At 49.0% G+C, this 22,147-nt stretch overlaps 1 protein-coding gene across 2 annotated transcripts in view; it reads right to left on the minus strand.

Moving 5' to 3' along the window:
- The window catches only part of COL4A6 (collagen type IV alpha 6 chain), a 907,271-nt gene that overhangs the window by 91,700 nt on the left and 793,424 nt on the right, over positions 1–22,147 (minus strand). For both annotated transcript variants that reach the window (XM_078688783.1, XM_078688784.1), the window contains one exon: positions 20,795–20,956. In XM_078688783.1, coding sequence (XP_078544909.1) covers positions 20,795–20,956 — 162 coding nt within the window. The remainder of the gene's footprint in view (positions 1–20,794; positions 20,957–22,147) is intronic.

Raw genomic sequence — 22,147 nt, forward strand, 5'->3', positions numbered from 1 at the left:
TAAGTCCAATACCTGTCTCCATTTCCGGGTTTGTTTCTTTTTGATGAGGAAGAAATGCGAGTAAAAGCCTCTCCCTCTGAGATGTTGCGGCACTTCCTCTATGGCTCCCTTTTGCAGAAGCGAGAGAACTTCCTTCTGCATTTCCTGGCGATGTTTGTTGAGCCTGAGTACTGGGGGTTGATCCGGAGGTATTTCCACAAATTCCAGAATGTGGCCCCTGCTTATGACATCTAAAACCCATTTGTCCGATGTAATGGACATCCAGTTGTTGTAAAATTGAGACAGATAGTGGTCTTTGTCGTGGATCCGTTGTGTGGGGAGCGCCGGCCTGAAATCATTGACGTCTATTAGACTGCTGAGGTTTCCCCCTGGCGTTAGATTTGCCTCTGGACTGTTGTTGGTAAGAGGAGTTGGAGGACCTGAATTGGTTGTTAGTGTTATACTGTCGATATCCTTGCTGATTATACGGCTGATATCGGTTGGATTGAAAAGAGGATCTTTGATTAAATTGACCTCTTGAACCTCTCTTCCGAAAGGACTGAAACCTTCCTTGCTGAAGCGATCCCAGCGCTCGAGCTGTATCCGTGTCCGACTTTATGCCTTGCAACGCCTCATCGATATGCTTTCCAAATAAGTTTTCACCGTCAAAAGGCATATCAACGATTTTCGCCTGCACCTCTGGACGAAAAGACGTCGCCTTGAGCCAGCCCTGCCTGCGAAGCGAAACCGCTCCAGCCATCTGCCTGAAGGCCATGGACGAAACATCCATGGCGATGTCGATAGATTCGGCAGCAGATTTAGATCCTTCCTTAAGTATGGCTGCCGCGTCCTCCTTTCTATCCTCTGGGAGAGCAGAAAGTATGGGTGCAATATCAGACCACATTTGCCTGTTGTATCGTCCAAGCAGTGCCATAGCATTTGCCGCTTTAATGGTAGAGGCAGCCATGACCGCAAACCTCTTACCTGCCCCATCCATTCTCCTTCCCTCCTTGTCAGGTGGCACTAGGGAAGTAGCCACCGGGTTCTTAGAATTTCTTTGTGCCGCCTGCGTCACAACTGATTCAGGCCTGGGGTGCCCAATGAGGCAGGCTTTTGTGGACTCTGGGGCTCTGTATTTCTTGTCAATGCGGGGAACTGAAACCGCTATAGACGCAGGTGTTTTCAAAATCTTCAGTCCCTCTTCCCAGATGTGAGGGATAATTGGAATAGAGCGAAGCGACCTCTTGTTTTCATCTTTGAAGTCATACAAGAAACAATCCGTCTGTTGTACCTCCACATCCAGATTGAATCTTTTGGCCGCCCTTTCCATGAGATCATGAAAACCTCCGATATCTTGAGGAGGGGAGGTAGATTTGAGTGGTTCAGGCGAAGCAGTCGATGGTAAAATGTATTCGTCCCATTCCTGTCCCGAAGCATCCTGAACGAGTTCTCCCTCTTCGGGCTGCTCATCCTCGTCGGATTCCGTTAGGTCGTCCCTTATAGTAACAACCTGCGGCGATCTCACCCCCTGTTCTTGGTGAGCAGGTGCTTCAGGTGTCTGAGAGGAAGGCGTCTGCCTAGCTGGTTGCGAGGAATTCGCCTCTGGGAAGCGACGGTAGTAGTCGTTCAACATCAACCTAAGATCAGAGACAAGGTTGAGGGGTATAGACATCGTCTCCTGATGATCTTCCTCCCTCGAGTCCTCATGCTGCTCCTCCTCTTCTTCATCGTAATCACCAGATTCCTGAAATGACTCATATCTGGAAGATTGTGGTCTGTCCTTGAAGGAATAAACCTCCTCTTCATCCGTGTCTTGGCTCTTTATCTGCAGCTGAGAAGGACTGTAGGCGGCACCTGAGGACTCCTCGCCATCTGAGTCCTGCTCTAGCAATGAGGACGGCGGCAAAGGTGAAATCTTTGTCCATGAGGTGAACTCTGCAGCTTCACTGATGGTAGATGAACCTCTTGTAGACTGAAAAGACCGGATCGAGATCATGGTCTTCGACTGCGGTGATTTGAATGCTTTTGCGGACGATAGCACGATTTTCGTCGACGGAACCGTCGTCGACGGGACTTTCGTCGACGGAACCATCGTCGACGGGACCATCGTCGACGGAACCATCGTCGACGGGACCTTCGTCGACGGGACCTTCGTCGACGGGACCTTCGTCGACGGGACCTTCGTCGACGGGACCTTCGTCGACGGGGCCCCCGTCGACGGGGCCCCCGTCGACATCTTCGACGTCGAACCTGTCGTCGACGGAGTCGTCGTGGTCGTCGTCGACGGCCTGTCCGTCGACATTGAGATTTTACTCGTCGATGTTGTAAGCGTAGACGTCGCAGTCGTCGACGTAGCTTTAGACCTTATCGTCGACGAAGCCATAGTCGTCGACGAAGTCGTCGTCGACGGAGCCGAAGTCTTCACCACAGGCCTTGGAGCAGAAGCCAGCGAGCTGGTAGAGGGTGCAGACCCAGGTTCCTTAAGACTGGACTGTTTCACCACAGGAGTAATAGGAAGAGATGAGGTTAATTTCTCCTTAGTCTTACTCTTTTTAGACTCCACTCTCTCCACAGAAACAGAAGCCTTTCTTTTCTTGGGAGTTGAATGAGAAGATTCCCCCTCAGAATCTGAGCCTGATGTGGCCTTCTTTTTCTGAAGCCATAACAGTAGTCTAGCCTCTCTGTCTCTTTTAGTTTTGTCAGAAAATTTTCTACAAAGCTTACAGTCTTTCACCAGGTGTTTAGGGTAGAGACAGTAAAGGCAGTCCTCATGTGGGTCCTCAGAGAAAAGTCTGGCCTTCCCACAGGACCTGCATGGCCTGAACAGCCTCTTTTTAGAGCCGTCAGCCATTATAAGAGAAATAAGTACACACAATACCTCAATGTAGTAGACAGGAAACAAGATTCCAAAGGGTCAAAAGTTCACTCAGGAACAGAAAGAAAACTGAGCAGAGCTCAGGGAGACTCCTTATCACACGAAGGCGGTTGGAAATCTGAGGCAGGAAGCTTCTGCTGGGGAGTGTGAGGGCAGGGCAGCAATGCTGATTGGCTGGCTTTTGGTCCAAACAAAGATATGGTCTGGTTACCAAATAATACAGCCCCTATGGGGATTTTCTATGCAGTTTTTCTTCTCTATGATACTGCTTGGTCATTCTGTTACCGTGAGACTCCCACCATGACGACGGGGAAGATACAAGCATGTGAATCTATGAAAGATGTAATACTGGAGAACTTGTACATCTGAAAGGGACAATTAGTTATAGATTCCTTACCTTGGAATAGATACCCCAGCAATACAAACCCCGGAGGTGGGTCTGCAAACTAAGTTCACACCAGAAAGTCCTGGAGAACAAAACGACCAAAGAAGCCATCTCTCCGGACTTGGTTGTGCAGGCAGTAGTGTTTTGTGAACGTGTGCAGAGATGCCCAAGTAGCTGCCGGACAGGTGTCATTGTGGGGGACTCCCGGTCCTAAAGCAGTGGTAGCTGCCGGCACCCTGGTAGAATGGGCGCACAGTCCCACTGGAGGCTCCTTCTTTGCCAAACAGTAGCAAGATTTAATGAACATAACGACCCACCTAGAGATGGTCCGTTTGTGCAGGGCCCGATCTTTTTTGGCGCCCATGTAGCCAACAAAGAGCTAGTCATCCACTCGGAATTGTTTGGTGTAATCCAAATAAAATGAAAGTGTACGTTTTGGATCTAGACGGTGGAGCCCTTCCTCCTCCTTAGAAGGATGCGGAGGCGGAAAAAAGGTGGACAAAGTTATGGCTTGACAAATGTGGAAAGAAGTAACCACCTAAGGAAGAAAGGAAGGTCTGGTTTTGAAGATGACCTTGTCCAGATGGACAGCGACAAAAGGAGGCTTAGAAGTAAGAGCTTGGAGCTCACTCACCCTGCGAGCAGAGGAGATGGCAACTAGAAAGACAGTCTTTAAAGTAAGAAGTCTGAGAGGACAGTTATGAAGTGGCTCAAAGGGAGTGCACATAAGGTAAGTAAGAACCAAGTTCAAGTCTCACTGAGGCACTACAAAGGGAACAGGAGGAAAAAGATGAGGAATGCCCTTAAGAAAACAATTTACAACAGGGGACTTGAAAAGAGAAGGCCGATCAGGAAGCCTAAGGAAGGCTGAAATGGCGGAGAGGTAGCCCTTAAGAGTGCCCAGATTAGAGCCCTGCTGGCCCAAAGAGAGAAGGAACAAGAGAACCTCAGAAAGAGGGGCAGAAAGGGCATTCAGAGCCTTTGCTGTGCACCATGCCGCAAATGTGTTCCATCTGCAGGCGTATACCGTCTTAGTGAAGGGACCCCTGGCTGCCAAGATAACATCACAGACTTCGGGAGGAAGGTCAAAGGCTGTCAACTGTTGTCGCTCAATCGCCACACAAGGGGTTGGAGGCGGGACAGGTTCGGGTGGAGGACCGTCCCCTGCTGATGCGACAGCAGATCCCCCCGAAGAGGCAGTAGGATCGGAGGATCGATGGCCATGTGTAACAGCTCGGGATACCAGACGCTTCGTGTCCAGTCCGGAGCCACAAGAATTACTTGAGCCCGGTCATGCTTGATCTTCTTCAGCACTTTGGGCAGAAATGGTATAGGCGGAAAGGCGTATAGAAGACCGCAACTCCACTTGTGACGAAAAGTGTCGCCTAGCGTGCGCCGCCTTGGAAATTCCAAAGCGTAGAATTGCTGACATTGCGCGTTCTCTTCAGTGGCGAATAGATCTAACCAAGGCTCTCCCCACTGCTGAAAGAGACCTCGCGCCACCTCTGAGTGAAGATGCCATTCGTGATCCATCATGAACCTGCGGCTGAGTTTGTCCACCATGGCGATCAGTGAACCTGCCTGGTGTTAAACCACCAGGGATGTGCCCTGATGTTCCAGCCATGTCCAGAGGCAGAGAGCCTCTTGACATAGGGTCCACAACCCCACCCGCCCTGTTTGTTGCAGTACCACATGGCAGTGGTATTGTCCGTGAACACCTGTACTACTCTTCCTCCGACAGAGGGAAGGAATGCTTCGAGTGCAAGACGAATGGCCCGGAGCTCCAGCAGATTGATGTGGAGCTCGGACTCTGCCAGAGACCAAAGGCCCCTGATCTCTTCCTCTCACATGTGGCCACCCCACCCCAGAAGTGATGCATCCATCACCACTGTGTACAGTTGGGGAAGGGAGAGGGATCTGCCGCTGATTAAATCCTGGTTCGTTAGCCACCACTGCAATTGAAGTGCAGTGCCCTCCGAGATCTGAACGCAATCGGGCAGATTCCCCTGATGCTGTGCCCACTGGAACTTCAGGTCCCACTGCAGAGCCCGCATATGCCACCCGGCATGATCCACCAGCAGGATGCAGGAGGCCACGAGGCCCAGCAGTCTCAGAGTTACTTTGACAAAAAACCGGGATAGTTGCTGAAAGATCGGAATCATAGCCCGAATATCCCGGACTCACTGCTCGGGAGAATAAACCCAAAACTACGTTGTGTCCAGAACTGCTCCAATGAACAGAAGCTTGTGGTAGGGAATCCGGTGTGACTTCGGTATGTTGATAGTGAACCCCCGAAATGCAGGAGGTCCGCTGTAGTCTGGAGCTGGGAGACGACTGCCTGGGGTGAGACTGCCTTCAACAGCCAGTCGTCGAGATGGGGGAAGACTGGAAACCCTGATCTGCGCAGATGAGCTGCAACCATCTATGAGAAAGTGCCCTCTTTCTGCATGGTTGCCCCCATTTTTTGCTGAATTGCTGATGTGCTTTGAATGAGTGTGCCCTGGGCTCCTGCTAATCAGGTACCCAGGGCCTATGTTCTTTTCCCTAAAACTGCATTGCAGCCTATACCCAATTGCTATTGCTGGCCACAGGTCTGCCCCTGGTAAAGGGTACCCCAGGTATCCAGGGCACTGTGACCAGAGAAGGCCTCTAAGGGCTGCAGCACTTATTGTGCCCCTCCTTAAAGGTCCTGAACCATTACACTCGCACACTGCCATTGCAGGCTGCGTATTTTGGTGCAGAAAAAAGTGAAGAGTCGACATGGCACACATCTCTGTGTGCCATGCCTGGAACCCACTGCCCTGGCGTAAGTCAGTCACCCCTCTAGCTGGGTGCACTATACCAGTGGTGAGGGTACAGGTGCATAAGCTCAGCTCCCCTACAGTGTCTAAGTCCATTCTTCGACATTGTAAGTGCAGTGCTGCCATTAAGAGTATATGGTGCTGGCAGTTTGTCATTACGAACTCCACAGCACCATAATGGCTACACTGAAAACTGAGAAGTTTGGTATCAAACTTCTCAGCACATTAAACCCACACTAATGCCAGTGTGGGATTTAATGAAAAATGCACACAGAGGGCATCTTAGCGATGCCCCCTAAAAACTAACCTACCACTAATGTCCAGGCTGAGTGACTGCTATCAGCTGCCACCACCTGACATGTTTCTGGACCTCTGGGTCGCGAGCCTGCTGCTCTCTGGAGCCTGAAACAATGCACATCATGGGACGAGGTGCCAAACCTCCTCCCCCAGGATGGGTAGGTTTCACGAAGGGGAAGCTTCAAAGGCTTGCCGTCTTTGTGAACTTCCCAAGGCCACTTGCTGAACTCAGCAACCGGTCCCACTGGTTCTTACCCCCATTTGGGTGGGGGGGGGGAGGGGGGGGGGCGGAGAACTGGCAGGAAAAACAAGTGAGGAAGATAGGTTATTATGAGTGGGCGTGCACCAGGCAAAAAAAGTCCAAGGCAGTCTTGTATTATATAAAGTCTTTATTTAGAATACATTTTTCAGATAGAAATGGCAAGCTTCAGCTCAACCAACGCGTTTCGTTCTCCTTGGAAAACTTCATCAGGGCTAAAATGATAACTTGGTGAGCCCTTGACTTTAGCAGGTGGAACGGTTTTTGAAGTAAGTGCTCCAGTGTGTAGTGTTGGACACAGTTGGGCTGAGTAGTGCCCAAAGCCAAGGGTCGTGGACAAAGCAAAAGAGTCCTTAACACAACACGTCTGTAAGGTAAGTAATCACTCCAGTCTAATGCACTGGAGACAATAGGGAAATCCCAGGGCCAGTTGAAGCCCAGAACGATGAAATCTGTATCCTCTGTCCCGATGTAGTAGTCAGGATATCAGGTAAAGCCCAACTCTGAGTCCACGCCATCTTGAAGATTGGGGGTCTCCGCCAACCAGGGACAGGCTCATGCCCCCCTCTCACTGGAGGGTGGCATAATAGGGGGTGTACACACCCCAGGAGCTGGTAAGAAGATCAGACCCCAAAAGGCACCCCTGCACCTGACACCCCACGGCCTTGTGTGCCCAAACCGACGCTGCATAACCAACCCCATACTTCCCAACTTACCTCTCGAAGTGGTGGTTGCACCCAGGAGACCTTCGTCCCAAAGCTTGCCGTACCTTTGCAAACAGGAGGTTCCTCATTGAAAACAACAGGGCGCCCGATGTCGAAACAGCACCCTGCACCCGGCCGCCCTAGTGCCGCTGAGGGTGCACCTTTGGTGCTACTTTGTTTCCCCATTTGCCCTGAGCTAAAGTCCAGGTGCTTTGCTCCCACAACCAAGTGGCCTGCTTGCCAGCAGCCCCCAACCGGGGGGCCCCCTATCCCCAATTGGATAACATTGGGCCTCAGCACTCTGCACCCGCCACCCTAGTGCCGCTGAGGGTGTAACTGCAGTGCACCCTTGACCCTGGGGGACCCCTGAGTCTACCCCCAGAACCTCAACTTCCACTACCAAATACTTACCTCAATACCGATAACACTATTTTCCTCCATAGGCTAGCATTGTTTTTCTGTGAAAAGTTTTTGAAGTGTGGAGTTTGAGAAACTAAAGAAATTCTTTAAAATTGCATAATGTAACAAAAACTACTTTTCAGGAAATGTCCCAGAGTAGTATCTAGGTATACTACTCTGTGTAGGCCTAGTAATCTCAAAAGTTACTTACCTGTTATTTTACTAAAAAGCCTATTTAAGTCTATGTATTGCATTTACTAAGTATTGCATCCATACTGTAAATCAAACCAAAGTGCATATACAATTATCATTCAAACTGTATTTCAATTGCATTACTACTGTAAAGTTTTTATTGCTAACCTGTGCCAGGCTTGCCTGGTTCTAGAAAATAAAATAACTAAAAGGATATTTTAATACAAAAACAATTGTTCTGAAGTTATCCAGTCTCCAGGGTCGAGGTCAGACAGGACCTGAGCTAGCCTCAGCATTTTGAACTTCTCCTTCCAGAGGAAGCGGTTGATGTTCCTGAGATCCAAGATAGTACGCAGGCCTGTCCTTCTTGGGCACCAGAAAGTAGTGAGAATAGCAACCACAACCTACTTCGGTGGCAGGAAGTCGCTTGATGGCTCCCTAGGCGAAGAGAGCCGAAACTTCCTGTTGGAGCAGGGCCAGATGATCCTCCGACATGTGATGGTGCTGGATGGAGGGTTAGTCTCAAAGGGGAGGGAGTAGCCCCTTCGGACAATTTGCAAAACCCACCGAAGGTAGCTGGAGGCTGAGGGCCTCAACCGCCCTACGCAACACCGCTGCGTAAGACGCTCCCTCCTCCATAGCCATGGTAGGAGGAGACAACATGCCAAGGTCTGGTGAGGTATTCAAACCACTGGCTTCCCCCAGTTCCTCTCTCCAGTCCGGTTCATAGCCCAAATGGGTTATGAACCGGACTGGGGTCTGGTCTCCAGACCCCTCCCAGTCCTCCTCACTTTTCTCTGGCTGCCAATCTGGTCTCAAAGAGCCAGGGTAGAATAAGGGCACAAAAGTACCTGTCGAAGCTGGTCCTTCTCCGTGTCTACATCGGGATGGAGGCCGGGGTCGACGCCGGCTGGGGACACAACCGGCGATGGCTGCGGACATGGTGCCAGAGGCGGTGTAACAAGGTCGAACATCGCCGATCCGGATCCAGGCCTGAATCCAAGGGGACCCTGCGATGCCGGGGCCGGAGCCACCGGCGTCCAAGGCCCAGGGCCCCCAGCTGAGTCCGCGGGGCCCGAAGGCGTGCCAGCGGAGTCGGGCTGCCCAAAGATGGGATGCATTGCTTTGTAAAATTGGCAAAGCTAGGCAGGGGTCGCTCCGTGTCCCGGGAAGGGTGGGAAGTCCGGAGTCGTCCCTTTGGGCTCCACACGGGAGATGCGGGAGGGGCACCACCCACATCCCTCGTCGTGACGGCCGACGGACGGGGTAAAAGTCGAAGAGCGACGATGCTTCTTCGACTTCTTGTGCTTTGACTTACCTGACCCCGAGTGCGAAGACTTGGATGAGGAGAGATGATGGCTCCACGACCGGTCCCTCGACCTCCTAAGCAACCGGGACCTCGAACGGCACAGAGCCGACTGCGGGGCCACGAGCAGCTTTCGGGACCACTCCCGCAAAGACTTTGGGTTCATGGTCTGGCAGTCGGAGCACGACTTAGGGTCATGGTAGCGCTCCAGGCAAACAGGCACACATGGTGCTGATCCGTTACCGACATCAGTCGGCTTCAGGAACCGCAAGCCTTGAAGCCCAGCATCTCTTTATAAAAATAACACGTACGTTTATATAAATTTAGATACCAAGATCATCAGAATCAGTTAAGTACTTTTCAAGTTATGGGTTTTTACAGTTTTCAAAAGCTGATTTGTGGGTGTGGTAAAGGTGTCTTATGGAGGAAAAACATGAACTGCATTCGGGCCTTAACTGCGACTTACGGGACTGTTTTTGGGCTTATTTTGAGTATGGGGCAAGGTCTAAGTTCACACCAACAGGTCACCTCGGGAGGCTCTGGAGTGTCCGGGTACAGAGGTGTGTTACGGCGTCTGGTGCCCCATTACTACAATGGGGAAAAGTCTACTCAGAAAGAGGCTGCAAACTGGGACTGGGGGACCAGTCCGGGGGAACCTACAGGAGGGCCTGACCCATGAGATGCTCGGACAATTAGGGACACCGTTAGTCCACTTCTCCTCAGGTTGTGGGGCTTGGTGCAGTGGTGTCTTTTGGAGTTTGTTCGGTGCTTGAGTCACTCGTGGTTGGAGTGGGCCTGCAGAAAGAGCTGCAGGTGGCGACTGCAAGTCCAGTCTGGTCAAACCCAAGGGTGGGCTACACTCTTGTGGGTTTCAGGACCGCAAGGGTACCGTCACCTCCCTCGGACTCAGGCTCTGAAGCGCAGGTGCAAGGGTGCTTTGAGGTGTCGGGTGGCGGCGGTCAGGCACTCATTCTTTGTCTTTAGTTTCTGCAGAAGGGAGCAAACAGGACAGCTGGGCTACTCTTATTGTGGTTCTCACTGTCACTGAAGTCCCTCGACATGCAGGTCAGTTTTCGTCGGTCACAATAAGCCTTGGTGGCTGCAAGAAGTACAGTACCCGTGGTTTTTACATTGTGCGGCTCCAGTCGGTCCTGTCGTCCCCACACTTGGAGGGAGGACGGATCTGATTTATAGGAGCAGGGCTACCTCTTCCTGGGTGGCAGCTGCATCAGTAGTCCCAGTAGGTGGCAGGTCGGTGTTCCGGGCATTGCTTCTTTGGTGTCTGCGACTGCAAGGGAGTAGCTCTTCTACTACAAGGAAGTTTCTTTGGCAATTGGCGAAGCAATGGCAGCCCTCTGGGTTTCTTGGAGTCTGTACAGGGGCAGTATGAGTTGGTTGCTCCACGAGGGTCAGATGCAGCAGGCAAGCTGGCAGGGTTAGCGCCAAGTCAGTTGTGCTCTTTTATTCTCGGGTTAGCAATCTTCTTTCTCCACTTCTTCTTGTGTCTGTCAAAATCTAAGGTCCTGGTTCAGGGGGTACCCGAACTACTCACATTAGGGACATTAAGGGGAGTGACGGGTAGTAGCAAATGGTTACTTACCCCTAGGGTCACCACACCCCCTATATGACCACTTCTTTTGGGGAGTGGGCCTCTCCATGTTCCAGAATTGCTAAATCCACCACACACAAGATGGTGGAATTCCTAACTTTGTGTTCACTTCAAGCTATTCACCCTAAAGATGTGCCCTGCCAGGCAGTGCAACATGCCTCCTGCATAGCTAATTTTCCTGCCTGTTCTGCGGCCAGATGGGCCCAGGGCAGGTGGCGGTATCTCCCCTGTCTGGGGAAGCCTTGGGTCGCATATCAAAGATGGCAAAGATCTCTGAAGTCTCCTGCCTTGATATACTGATTTACAAGTCTTCCTGGAGGAGGAGGCGATAACGAATAGTTTCTTACCTGTCGGTGTAGATTTGCAGCTTGAAGATCTTTCTGGACTCACTATGCTGTGCATTATTCCGCGGTTTTGGTGTCCTTCCTGTGATGTTGGCACACTTCCTGCGGAAGCTCCCACCTTTGGGCGCAATCTTCGGATTCTTTTTTTCTTGTTTTTGTGTTGTGTTCGTGAATCCTTTTACAATGTTTTCAAGTTTTTCCTTAAAGTAAATGAATTTCCACTTTGTCTCTTAAGGAGTCTGCTTGTATATTGTCCTTGTATTTCCACCTTCTTCTCCTGCCTTATCTTTCTGGTAGAGGTGGGTGGATTCGCTAGTGAATTCAGAAAGATCTACAAGCTGCAAAACTACACCGACAGGTAAGAAACTATTCGTTTTGCAGCGTACATTTTTCTGGATTCACTTTGCTGTGCATAGACTTTGTAGCGGTTTGTTATGTTTGTGGCGGCTGGGTGGAAGATGAGCGTTGGTTGTTGAATACATGTTGAAGCACTTTCTGTGCTACTTGTGCTTCCTTGTTCATTTGTATATCCACACAGTAGTGCTTAGTGAACGTGTACATTGAAGCCCATGTTCCCGCCAGGTATATGTCTTGAATGGGTGTGTTAGCCAGAAAGGCTATTGTTGCTCACTTTTTCCTGGTAGAGTGGGCTTGTGCCCCCTCTGTTAGTTCTTGACCTGCCTGTTTGTGGCAGATTTGTATCGTTTGTGCGATCCATCGTGCGATGGTGGCCTTAGTTACTGGTCTACCCAGGAAACTGCTTGCGAAGGAAACAAAGAACTGCTTTGTTTTCCTGGGCTCTTTAGTTCTTTCCATGTAATGCATTACTGCCCTTCTAGCGTCCAGAGTGTTCAGTGCCCTCTCTACGCTTGTGGAGGGTTTCTGAAAGAAGCTTGGTATCTGTATTGTCTGGTTCATGTGAAACCTTGACACCACCTTTGGCATAAAGTGTGGGTCCATTCTCATCACCACCCTGTCATTGTGTATTTGGATTAAGGTTCTTGTAGCGTTAGTGCTTGCAGTTCGCTTACCCTGCGTAGCGTGGTGATTGCCACTAGAAAGGCTGTCTTCATCGTGAGCATTTGTAGTGAGGCCTTATGGATGGGTTCAAAAGGCACCTTCATAAGCTCTGTTAGGACTAAATTAAGGTACCATGCCTGAGGCAGCATCCTTTTTGGTGGTGCGATCCTTTTAGCCCCTTCCATGAATCTTTTTACGACTTGTGATGTAAAGAAGCTCTTTCCTGTCTCCTCTTGTGTAGGATACTATCGTTGCTAGGTGTACTCTCAGCGGGGTAGAACTTAGGTTTGATTTTAGCAGGTGTGTTAAATATTTTAGCACCGTTGATTCCTCTTGTGTAGTTTTACCTTGATGCACCATTGTGTGAATCTTTTCCATTTTGCCACATAGCACCTCCGTGAGGTAGGTCTCCTTGCCTTTCGCAGCACCCGCAGTGTGCTCTCCGGCAGTTTCAGGTGTGCAAACTCTATGTCTTCAGGAGCCATGCAGCTAGGCAGAGGCTCTCTGGCTCTGGGTGGAGTACCTTTCCGTTTTACATGGAAAGTAGGTCCTTCCTTTTTCCGAACTTGTGAGGTGGTCCCTGCGCCATTTCCACTATTTGTGAGAACCATGTCTGCCTGGCCCACTGTGGTGCCACCAGAATCAGCGTCATGTTGCTGATCCTGCATTTGCTGAGTACCCTGTGCCTGTGCATCAGTGGTATCAGGGGAAAAGCATAGGCAAATTTTTTCGACCAGCTTATCCATAGGGCAATCCCCTGGGATTGTTCCCCTGGTTGCCTGGATGCGTAGTATCACCTTTTTGTATTCTGGTGTGTTGCAAATAGGTCTATTGTTGGTGTCCCCCACTTCTTGAATAGCCTTTGTGTTTCTTGTGCATTGAGCTCCCACTCGTGGGATGCCGATGTCTGTCTGCTAAGCCAGTCTGCCTCCACGTTGTCCTTTCCTTGTAGGTGTATAGCTAGGAGGTCTGTCTTGAGTGGGATGGCCTATCTCCATATGCGACTGATTGTGATCCTCTCTGTTTGTTGATGTAGAACATCGTTGTGGTGTTGTCGGTTTGTATCAACACTCTTTGCCCGTACAGTTGTTTCTGGAAGGCTTTTAGTGCGAGGAACACAGTCTTCAGTTCCAGGTAGTTGATGTGCTTGATCGCATCTGTTGGAGTCCACAGGCCCCGCACCTTGAGTTTGTTCATGTGTGCTCCCCATCCCTTCTGGGATGCGTCTGTGGTGATGGTCATTGTTGGGTTTCATGGTGTCAAAGGCTTCCCCCTTGTTATGTTCTCCTTGTTCCACCACGCTATCTCCTCTTGCACTGCATGCGTTACAACCACTAGATCTTCCCAACACCCTGTAGCTTGTGACCATTGTTGTTGCAGCCATTCCTGTAATGGTCTCATGTGGAGACATATATTGGGGACTAGGTGTATGCAGGACGCCATCATCCCTATGATCTTGCTCGCTGTCCTCACTGTCAGAGCTCGCCCATTCTGGTACTGACGTGTCTCCTTCAGCAGGGCAAGTGTTCTCTTGTCGCTGGGGAACACTTTGCTATGTATGGTGTTGATCTGTGTGCCTAGGAAGATCTTCACTTGTTCTGGTTCCATTGAGGATTTCCCCCAGTGTATTAAGAATCCCAGTTCTGTTGGCGTCTCTGTGACCCGCTGTGCATGTTGTTTGCATTGTTTGTAGGAACTTGCTTTTATTAGCCAGTCGTCGAGGTAGGGGTTTACATGGCAGATAGAGAAGCTCACAAAGCCTGGAATGCCTTTGAAGCTTCCCCTGCCCATCCTGGGGGAGGAGGCTTGGCACCTCGTCCCAGGATGTGCATTGTTGCAGGCCCAGGAGAGCGGGTGCTCTCCACCCAGAGGTCCAGCAACAGGTCTGCTGTGTGGCAGCCTAGGCAGCCTCTCAGACAAGACGTGGATTGTAGGTTATGCTTCAGGGGGCATCTCCAAGATGCCCTCTGTAGTGCATTTTACATTAAATCCCACACTGGCATCAGTGTGGGTTTAATGTGCTGAGAAGTTTGATATCAAACTTGTCAGTCTTCAGTGTAGCCATTATGGTGCTGTGGAGTTCGTAATGACAACCTCGCATCACCATATACTCCTAATGGCATCACTGCACTTACAGTGCCGAGGAATGGCCCTGGGTACTGTAGGGGCACAGGGCTCATACACCTGTGCCCACACCACTGGCATAGGGCACGCAGCTAGAGGGATGGCTGATGTATGCCAGGGCAGTGGGTTTGTGGGCATACTACAAAGGGATGTGTGCCATGTCGACTCTTTGTTTAGTTCTGCACCAGGACACTCAGCCTGCAAAGGCAGTGTATGTGTGTGTCAGGGTACAGGGACCCTCAGGGTGGCACAATAAGTGATGCAGCACTTAGGGGTCTTCTCTGGTCACAATGCCCTGGGTGCCTAGGGTACCATTGACTAGGGGCTGACATGTGGCCAGAGATGCCAATCGGGTTTAGGCTTTAGTACAGTTTTTAGGGAATGAGCACAGGCCCTGGGTACCTGATTAGCAGGGACCCAGGGCACACCAAGGAAAAGTGCATCAGGCAAAAAGTGTGTGTGGGGAGTGGGGGAGGGGGCGGTACTGCAACAGAAGGAAAATGCTACTTACCAGTATGCATCTGTTCTTGGCATGTAGAGCTGCAGAGTTACACACTGTGCATAGATCGCCACCTAGTGTTGGGCCCGGATGTTTGCAGTTGTTTTTGTCCTGAAAAGCCTTTGGAAGTCACAGGATAGGTGACTCATCCTTTGGACAATAGTGCGCAAGGGCATCGGCTCCATCCTTAAGATTTATTTTCGCCAGCAGGGAAATGATGGTGTTTTGTAAGCAACAGGAAGGATGCTCATGTAAGCTGTATCTAAACAAGATAATACTGGAACAGATAAAGGTAGCCGGGGAGGCGGGTGGGCGTGTGTAACTCTGCAGCTCTACATGCGAAGAACAGATGCATACTGGTAAGTAGCATTTTCCGTTCGAGGCATGAGCTGCAGATTGCACACTGTGCATAGATGGTATAGCAGTTCCGACTCAAAGAGACGGAAGAACTCGAGACCGTACGCAAACAATACCGACGTAATGAAACTAAGGCCTTTTGGCTGTAAAAAAGCTAGTTTTCTCGGTTCCGACAGAGAGACGTCGAGACCGCATCCGAACCCAATGGCGGAAAAAAACAATCTGGGGATGGAGCCGATGCCCATGCGCACTGTAGTCCAGGGGAGGAGCCACCTATCTCAGGATACTTCGAAGACTCTTCCAGGACAACAATGTGCGATCATCCGGACCCAACACTAGGCGGCGATCTAATGCAACAGATATGAATTTAGCAGCCCACATGCCTCGAACAGCAGTACCCACTCTTAGCGGCGACCACCCGTATCTGTTGCAGTAGTTTTAAACAGTGTTTTGAGTACAGCCTGGCCCACAGTAGCTTGTTGTTTGGTTTCCACATCTACACAATAGTGTTTTGTGAACGTGTGCGATGTAGACCATGTGGCTGCTTTGCAGATGTCATCTAGGGGAATGTTCCCTAACAATACCATTGAAGCCCCTATCTTTCTAGTAGAGTGGGCTTTGGGAGGAACAGATAATGTACGTTTAGCTTTGTGTTAGCAAATTTGTATACATTTGACAATCCACCTAGCTATCCCTGATTTTGATATGGGGTTGCCTTTGTGCGGTGGTGAGAAAGACACAAAAAGTTGTTTACTTTTACAAAAGGATTGTGTTCTTTCAATGTAGTAAAGCAATGCTCTTTTGACATCTAAAGTATGAAGAGCTCTTTCTGCGACTGTCTGTGGCTGCAAAAAGAATAATGGCAGCTTCACATATTGATTGAGATGGCAGGGCGAAATTACTTTTGGAAGGAATTTAGGATTGGTACGGAGAACAACCTTATTATGATGCATTTGCAGAAAAGGTTCTTGAATGGTTAATGCTTGTAGCTCACTTACTCTTCTTAGAGAAGTAATAGCTACTAGGAAAGCAACTTTCCAGATTAAGAATTGCAACACACATTTATGTAAAGGTTCAAATGGAGGTCCCATTAACCGTGTGATAACAATGTTTAAATTCCACACAGGTGAAGGTGGTGCACCGGGAGGAATTATTCTTTTGAGGCCCTCCATAAAAGCCTTTATGGCAGATACTCTAAAAAGTGATAGATGTTGTCTATTTTGTAGGTATGCTGCAATGGCAGCAAGATGCAGTCTAATAGATGTGCACGCTAAGTTACATCTTTGGAAGTGTAGCTGCCCTAGTGGTGGGAAGTCTAGCTTCTTTAATGACGTTCATACAGTCAGGAGGAAGGTCAAGATAACCAAACTCTAGGACTTCAGGAGCCAGATTGCTAGGTTGAGCTGAGCTTGATCCGGGTGTATGATCTCTCCATGGTTCTGGGTTAGGAAGCGTGGCGACAGGTATAGCTTTTGGTGCTGTACCACAGATAGTTGCAGCAGTGTGGTGTAGCACGGTTGTCTGGCCCAACTTGGAGCAACTAGAATGAGAGTGAGGGAATGTTGCTGAAGTTTGCGCACCACTAGTGGAAGCAGTGGGAGAGGTGGAAAAGCGTACGCAAATTTGCTGGACCAGTTCATCCATATCGCATTGTCTTTGGACAGCGGTGTGGATATCTGGCAGCGAAGCTTGGGTATTTGGCATTTTCGTGGGTGGCGAAGAGGTCTATCTGAGGTTGTCCCCACATCTGAAAGAACGGTTGAAGAACTTGTGGATGAAGTTCCCACTCGTGGATCTGTTGTGTCTGACGGCTTAACAGATCGGCCATGGTGTTTTGTACCCCTGGAACATGTTGGGTTAAAAGGAAGATGTTCTGAGGTATAGCCCACCTCCATATGTTCTGTGCTAGCTGAGAGAGTTGCAGAAAGTGTGCCCCGCCTTGTTTTTGTATGTAGTACATGGCTGTCATGTTGTCCGTGCGGACTAAGACAGCTTTGCCAGATATGTGCTTTTGGAATGCTTTTAGGGCTAGAAAAATGGCTAGTAACTACAGGTGGTTGATGTGGAGTAACTTTTGGTACGGTGTCCACCTTCCTTGCATGGTGTGCTGCAGTAGGTGGGCTCCCCAGCCGGAGAGCGATGCGTCAGCTGTCAAGACTATTTGAGGAACTGGCTCTGGGAACGATCGGCCCTTGGAAAGGTTTTTGGTGTTCCACCATTGCAGAGAGTGGTGCGTTCGACCGTCTACCAACACTAGATCTGTTAATTGACCCTGATTCCATTGTTGTGCTAGGCACTCCTGAAGAGGACACATCTGTAATCTTGCATGAGGCACTATGAATATGCAAGAGGCCATCATTCCAATGAGTTGCATGAACACTCGAGCTGGAAGAGAGTGTTGCGGTTGGAATTTGGTTAGAAGAGCTTGCATATTCGTTATCCTGGCAGGAGAGGGATAAGCTAGCGCTGTGGAGGTGTTTACTGTGGCACCTAGATATTGGTGTACGTGGGACGGGTGCAGGTGGGACTTGGTGTTGTTACTGTGAACCCCCATTCGTGGAGTAATTGGATGGTGGTGTGAGTGTGTTGTACACACTGACTGTATGAACTGGCTTTTATGAGCCAGTTGTTAAGATATGGGAAGACGTGAATGTGCGGTCTTCTTAAGTGCGCTGACACTACTGCAAGGCACTTGGTAAACACTCTTGGTGCTGTTGTGACCCCGAATGGGAGTACTTTGAATTGATAGTGCTGACCGTCTAGTACAAATCTGAGGTACTTTCTGTGAGCTGTGTGAATGGGAATGTGGAAATATGCGTCCTTGAGATCTATAGTGGCAAGGAAGTCATTTTGTAAAAGGAGAGGAAGAACCTGCTGGAGTGTGACCATATGGAAGTGGTCTAATTGTATGTACAGGATCAGTGGTCTGAGGTCGAAAATAGGCCTTAGAGATCCGTCCTTTTTTGGAATTAGAAAGTGCAGGGAGTAAACTCCTCTGTTTTGCTAATGCAGGGGAATTGGTTCTATTGCGTTTTTTCGTAGGAGGGATGTTACCTCTTGCCTGAGTAGTATCAAATGTTCTTGTGACATTGGACGCTGTTTGGGTTTTACATTTGGGGGGGTAGATGTTAGTTCAAGACAGTAACCTGACTGAATTATTTTTTGCACCCACCTGTCTGATGTGATGTTGGTCCAGACTGGCAGGAATTGTTGTATTCTTCCCCCAACTGGAGTGGAAAGTGTTGGGGGAAGGGGAGGAAAGTCATTGGGCAGGGGTGGAGGCAGAGCGGGAGTTGTTGGTTAAGCCTCTGCCCTTATTGTAGGGGCTACCTCTTTGGTAGCCCCTACTGTAGGTGGATTGTGTAAGGGGCTTTGTAGGAAGTAGAGGGACTGTCTGAGGAGTATCCCCTGGTGGTACCTCTGTAAGATGAGCAGCAAAAGGAGCGTCTGGGTGCTTGCGACTGCAAGGCTCCGATAGATTTAGCTGTGTCGGTATCTTTTTCATTTTTTCAAGAGATACGTCCACATTAGGCCCAAATAAGTTTTGCTCATCAAAGGGTTAGTTGAGGATGGCACTTTGTACTTCAGTTTTGAAACCTGAAATGCGTAACCAAGCATACCTACGCAACAGGGCACTGGTATTAATTGCCATTGAAGCAGTATCTGCTGCATCTAGTGCACAACGAATAGAGGTATTCGTGATGTTTTTACCCTCTTGTATAAGCTCATGTGCCCTGTTTTTGTATTTATCTGGAAGGTGCTGCATTATTGATTCTAACTCATCACAATGTGCTCTGTCGTACCTTGCCAGTAATGCTTGAGTATTGGCAATACGCCAAATGTTTGCTGCCTGTGACGCTGTTCATTTACCTGATGCGTCAAGGAGCTTAGACTCTTTACCTGGTGGGGGAACCTCGCCTGATGTTTGTGAATTTGCTCTTTTGCGTGCATTAGAGACTACAAGGGAGTCTAATGGTGCAGGCCCTTTAATGTAGGGTGGATCTGAAGGGGCAACCATATATTTTTTCTCAATTCGAGGGTTGATGATTCGAGCCCTAACTGGATCTTTAAAGACTCCTGGCGCGTGCTTAATAACATCTTTAAGCATGGGTAAAATCGAAGTGGACCTTTGTGCGATGTCAAAGGTATCCAGAAGGAAGTCTTCTTCTACTGGGTCAGTATGTAGGTCAACCCCATGGTATTGGGCAGCGCTATGTACTAGTTGGTTAAATCCCATAGTGTCCTCTGGTGGGGAAGGCCTGGAGGGATATATGTCGTCTTGTTAGACGTTAGGGACATCTGGGGTGACCCAAGGGTCAGATGAGCAAGGAGGACTAGAAGGATCTGGTGGCTCACTTTCTGCACCACCCCCTGTGTCATCAGAGGTGTCATCCCTGTTATCATCATCTGCTAACGGAGTAGGAGAAGGTGTAGGGGAGTGAGGTGGTAAGGGAGGAGGTGGTGAAGGGATATGAGGTGGAGGAGAAGGTATCCTTAAAGGAGAGGTTGCAATGTCCATTTTCATTGGATGAGGAGCAGGTGCAGGCGTGTCCAATGGTAGTTTTTTAGAACTAAGAGTTAGTCGACCAGTTTTTGGATCTTTAACCAGAGTCTTCTTTGTAGGGTTTGGATGGAATAAGATCTCTGTGGGAGGTAGATCCTTTGGTGCCGAGGGCTTTTTCAGCACCGAGGTGTGAGGATCTTTCGGCTTTGAAACATGTTCTCTGGCAGTGTCTTTGTGTCTTTAGCCGGTGGAACATTTGTCTTTTTCGGCTCCGATGGTTTTCTCGGTTCCAATGGTTTTTTCGGCTCCGATGGTTTTGTCGGGTCCGATGTTTTTTTCGGCTTCGAAGCGTGGGAGTCCAGTGACAATTTCTTGATCGGCTCCGAGTGTGGATTTGGTGCCGAGGAGCTAGTGCTAGTCTTCGTCACCGAGTGCTTAGATGCTGGCGTGGAGGAAGACAATGCTTTATTTTTCGGTGCCGGTAGGTGTGTGCCGGCACTAGGGGTAGGCTGACTCGAGCTCAAGTCGCCTAGTCTGGGATCGAAGCTGATGAGTGAGCCCTTGTTCTTTGAGCTCGTCGGTCCCGGATCGTCTTCTTGGAGCAGAAAGAGGCACAAGCGGAATAGTCTCTGGCCTCCGGTGAGAGGCAAAGGTTGCACACCTCATGGAGATCGGTGTGGAGAAACCTCGACCCACATTGAGGACACTTTTTAAATGGTGTCCTTTCCATGAGCTGGAAGATGATGCCTAGGTAGGCCCGAAGGCCTTCGGTGAAGACTTGCATCGATTGTAAACGCGTACAAAACAATACCATCGAAGCTGGTGAGGATTGCGCGCCGAAGGAAAATCAGTTCCAACACAGAGCGCAGGAAACACATCCGAGCCCGGTGGCGGAAAAAACAATCTAAGGATGGAGCTGATGCCCATGCGCACTATTGTCCAAAGGAGGAGTCACCTATCCTGTGACTTCCAAAGACTTTTCAGGACAAAAACAACTGCAAACATTCGGGCCCAACACTAGGTGGCGATCTATGCACAGTGTGTAATCTGCAGCTCATATGCCTAGGACACTCACTTTCTTACACTTACTTTAGATGCCTTGTGATTGTTTTTATGCACATGATGTGGAAGAGTACATACCTTTCAACCCTGGAGCTCCAGGTCTTCCAGAAAATCCTGGGCTGCCACTGTTACCTTTTGGACCGGGGAAGCCAGGAACACCAGAAATCCCTGGGTTACCGGTATCACCTTGGTTGCTGGCTGGTCCTGGGGGGCCTGGAAGACCAGGTGGTCCTGGTGGACCTAGAAGTAAATGAAAAGCCAGTGAGAAAATCATACAATGTCTACATTTCAAGTTGTTTTTGTAAATTGAAATAAGTTTGCAACTTTTGAAAATGTGATGCCTATGCTTGACATTTTCTTTTACCCCTCTCCAAAACTTGTTTTTTTATGGTGTGCTGTTTTAACTGTAAATATGAACTTAGCTGAAGATCTACTTAGCATGTGTGATGTACCACTGTTCTTTATAGTCCATGCAAATGTAAACGAATGGTCAAGGCCCCAATACACATCCTTCACATTTCCTGCTTGTTATGGTGCCTCTGCCTATTTTAATGCACGTGAGATGCTAACTCTGCAATCCAACAGCACCTCACTCTTTGACTGTACTGAATTACAATGCAAACAAACCAAGAGCAATGTGGGGCCATCTTCTAGGTTGTGTGCCCATGTTCTCCACTCACACAATGAACCAAGATACACTTTCATGTCGGCTCTTCCTTTATCTAGTCCACTAAATAGCTGCGAAAGAAAACTGATCACTTTGCAATGCATTTATCAATCAAGTTACCAGCTCTCTCGGTAGACACACTTCACAAAAGGTAATACAGCTTCTCAGAACCTCAGACATGATTGTATCTTTTCATTTGTATCGTAATCTCTTCTTCCTCAACATAGCAAACTATATGCCACTCCCAAGTTAGCACAAGTCTGTCACTTCTTGCATACTGTCCTATGGAATGACATACTGGGTTGACATAGGTGGTCTGGGGAACACAGTGAGCAAAATAACCTTAAATGTCATTATTATGCAAGTCCAACTACACATTGATGCCATAGTTTATTTTGATGCCATAGTTCAATCAAATCAAATACATTTTTATTTGAGCTAGATTACACAAGTCATAAAAGTACACATTCATTGTAAAACTGCGAAACATGTAATAAACGTACAGGGCGGGAGTCTGGGGGATGGCCAATGTTGAACAGCTTCAGCAATTGGAAGAAACCTTTTTTAAAAACCGGGAAACTCTACCCCAATCTGCCTCCAATTATATTTTACATTCAGAACTGGGGTTACCATACTTGAGTGACTGCATTAGATTGGCACCACTCTTATTGTGGTTCTCGATCTGGCGGTGGGCTAATGTAGATCTGACACAGCGTATTATCAAGGACTGCTGTAATTTGGAATATTACAAGAAGATTGGTTGG

Source organism: Lissotriton helveticus, chromosome 4_1 (assembly GCF_964261635.1).
Source record: "Lissotriton helveticus chromosome 4_1, aLisHel1.1, whole genome shotgun sequence".
Taxonomy (NCBI): domain Eukaryota; kingdom Metazoa; phylum Chordata; class Amphibia; order Caudata; family Salamandridae; genus Lissotriton; species Lissotriton helveticus.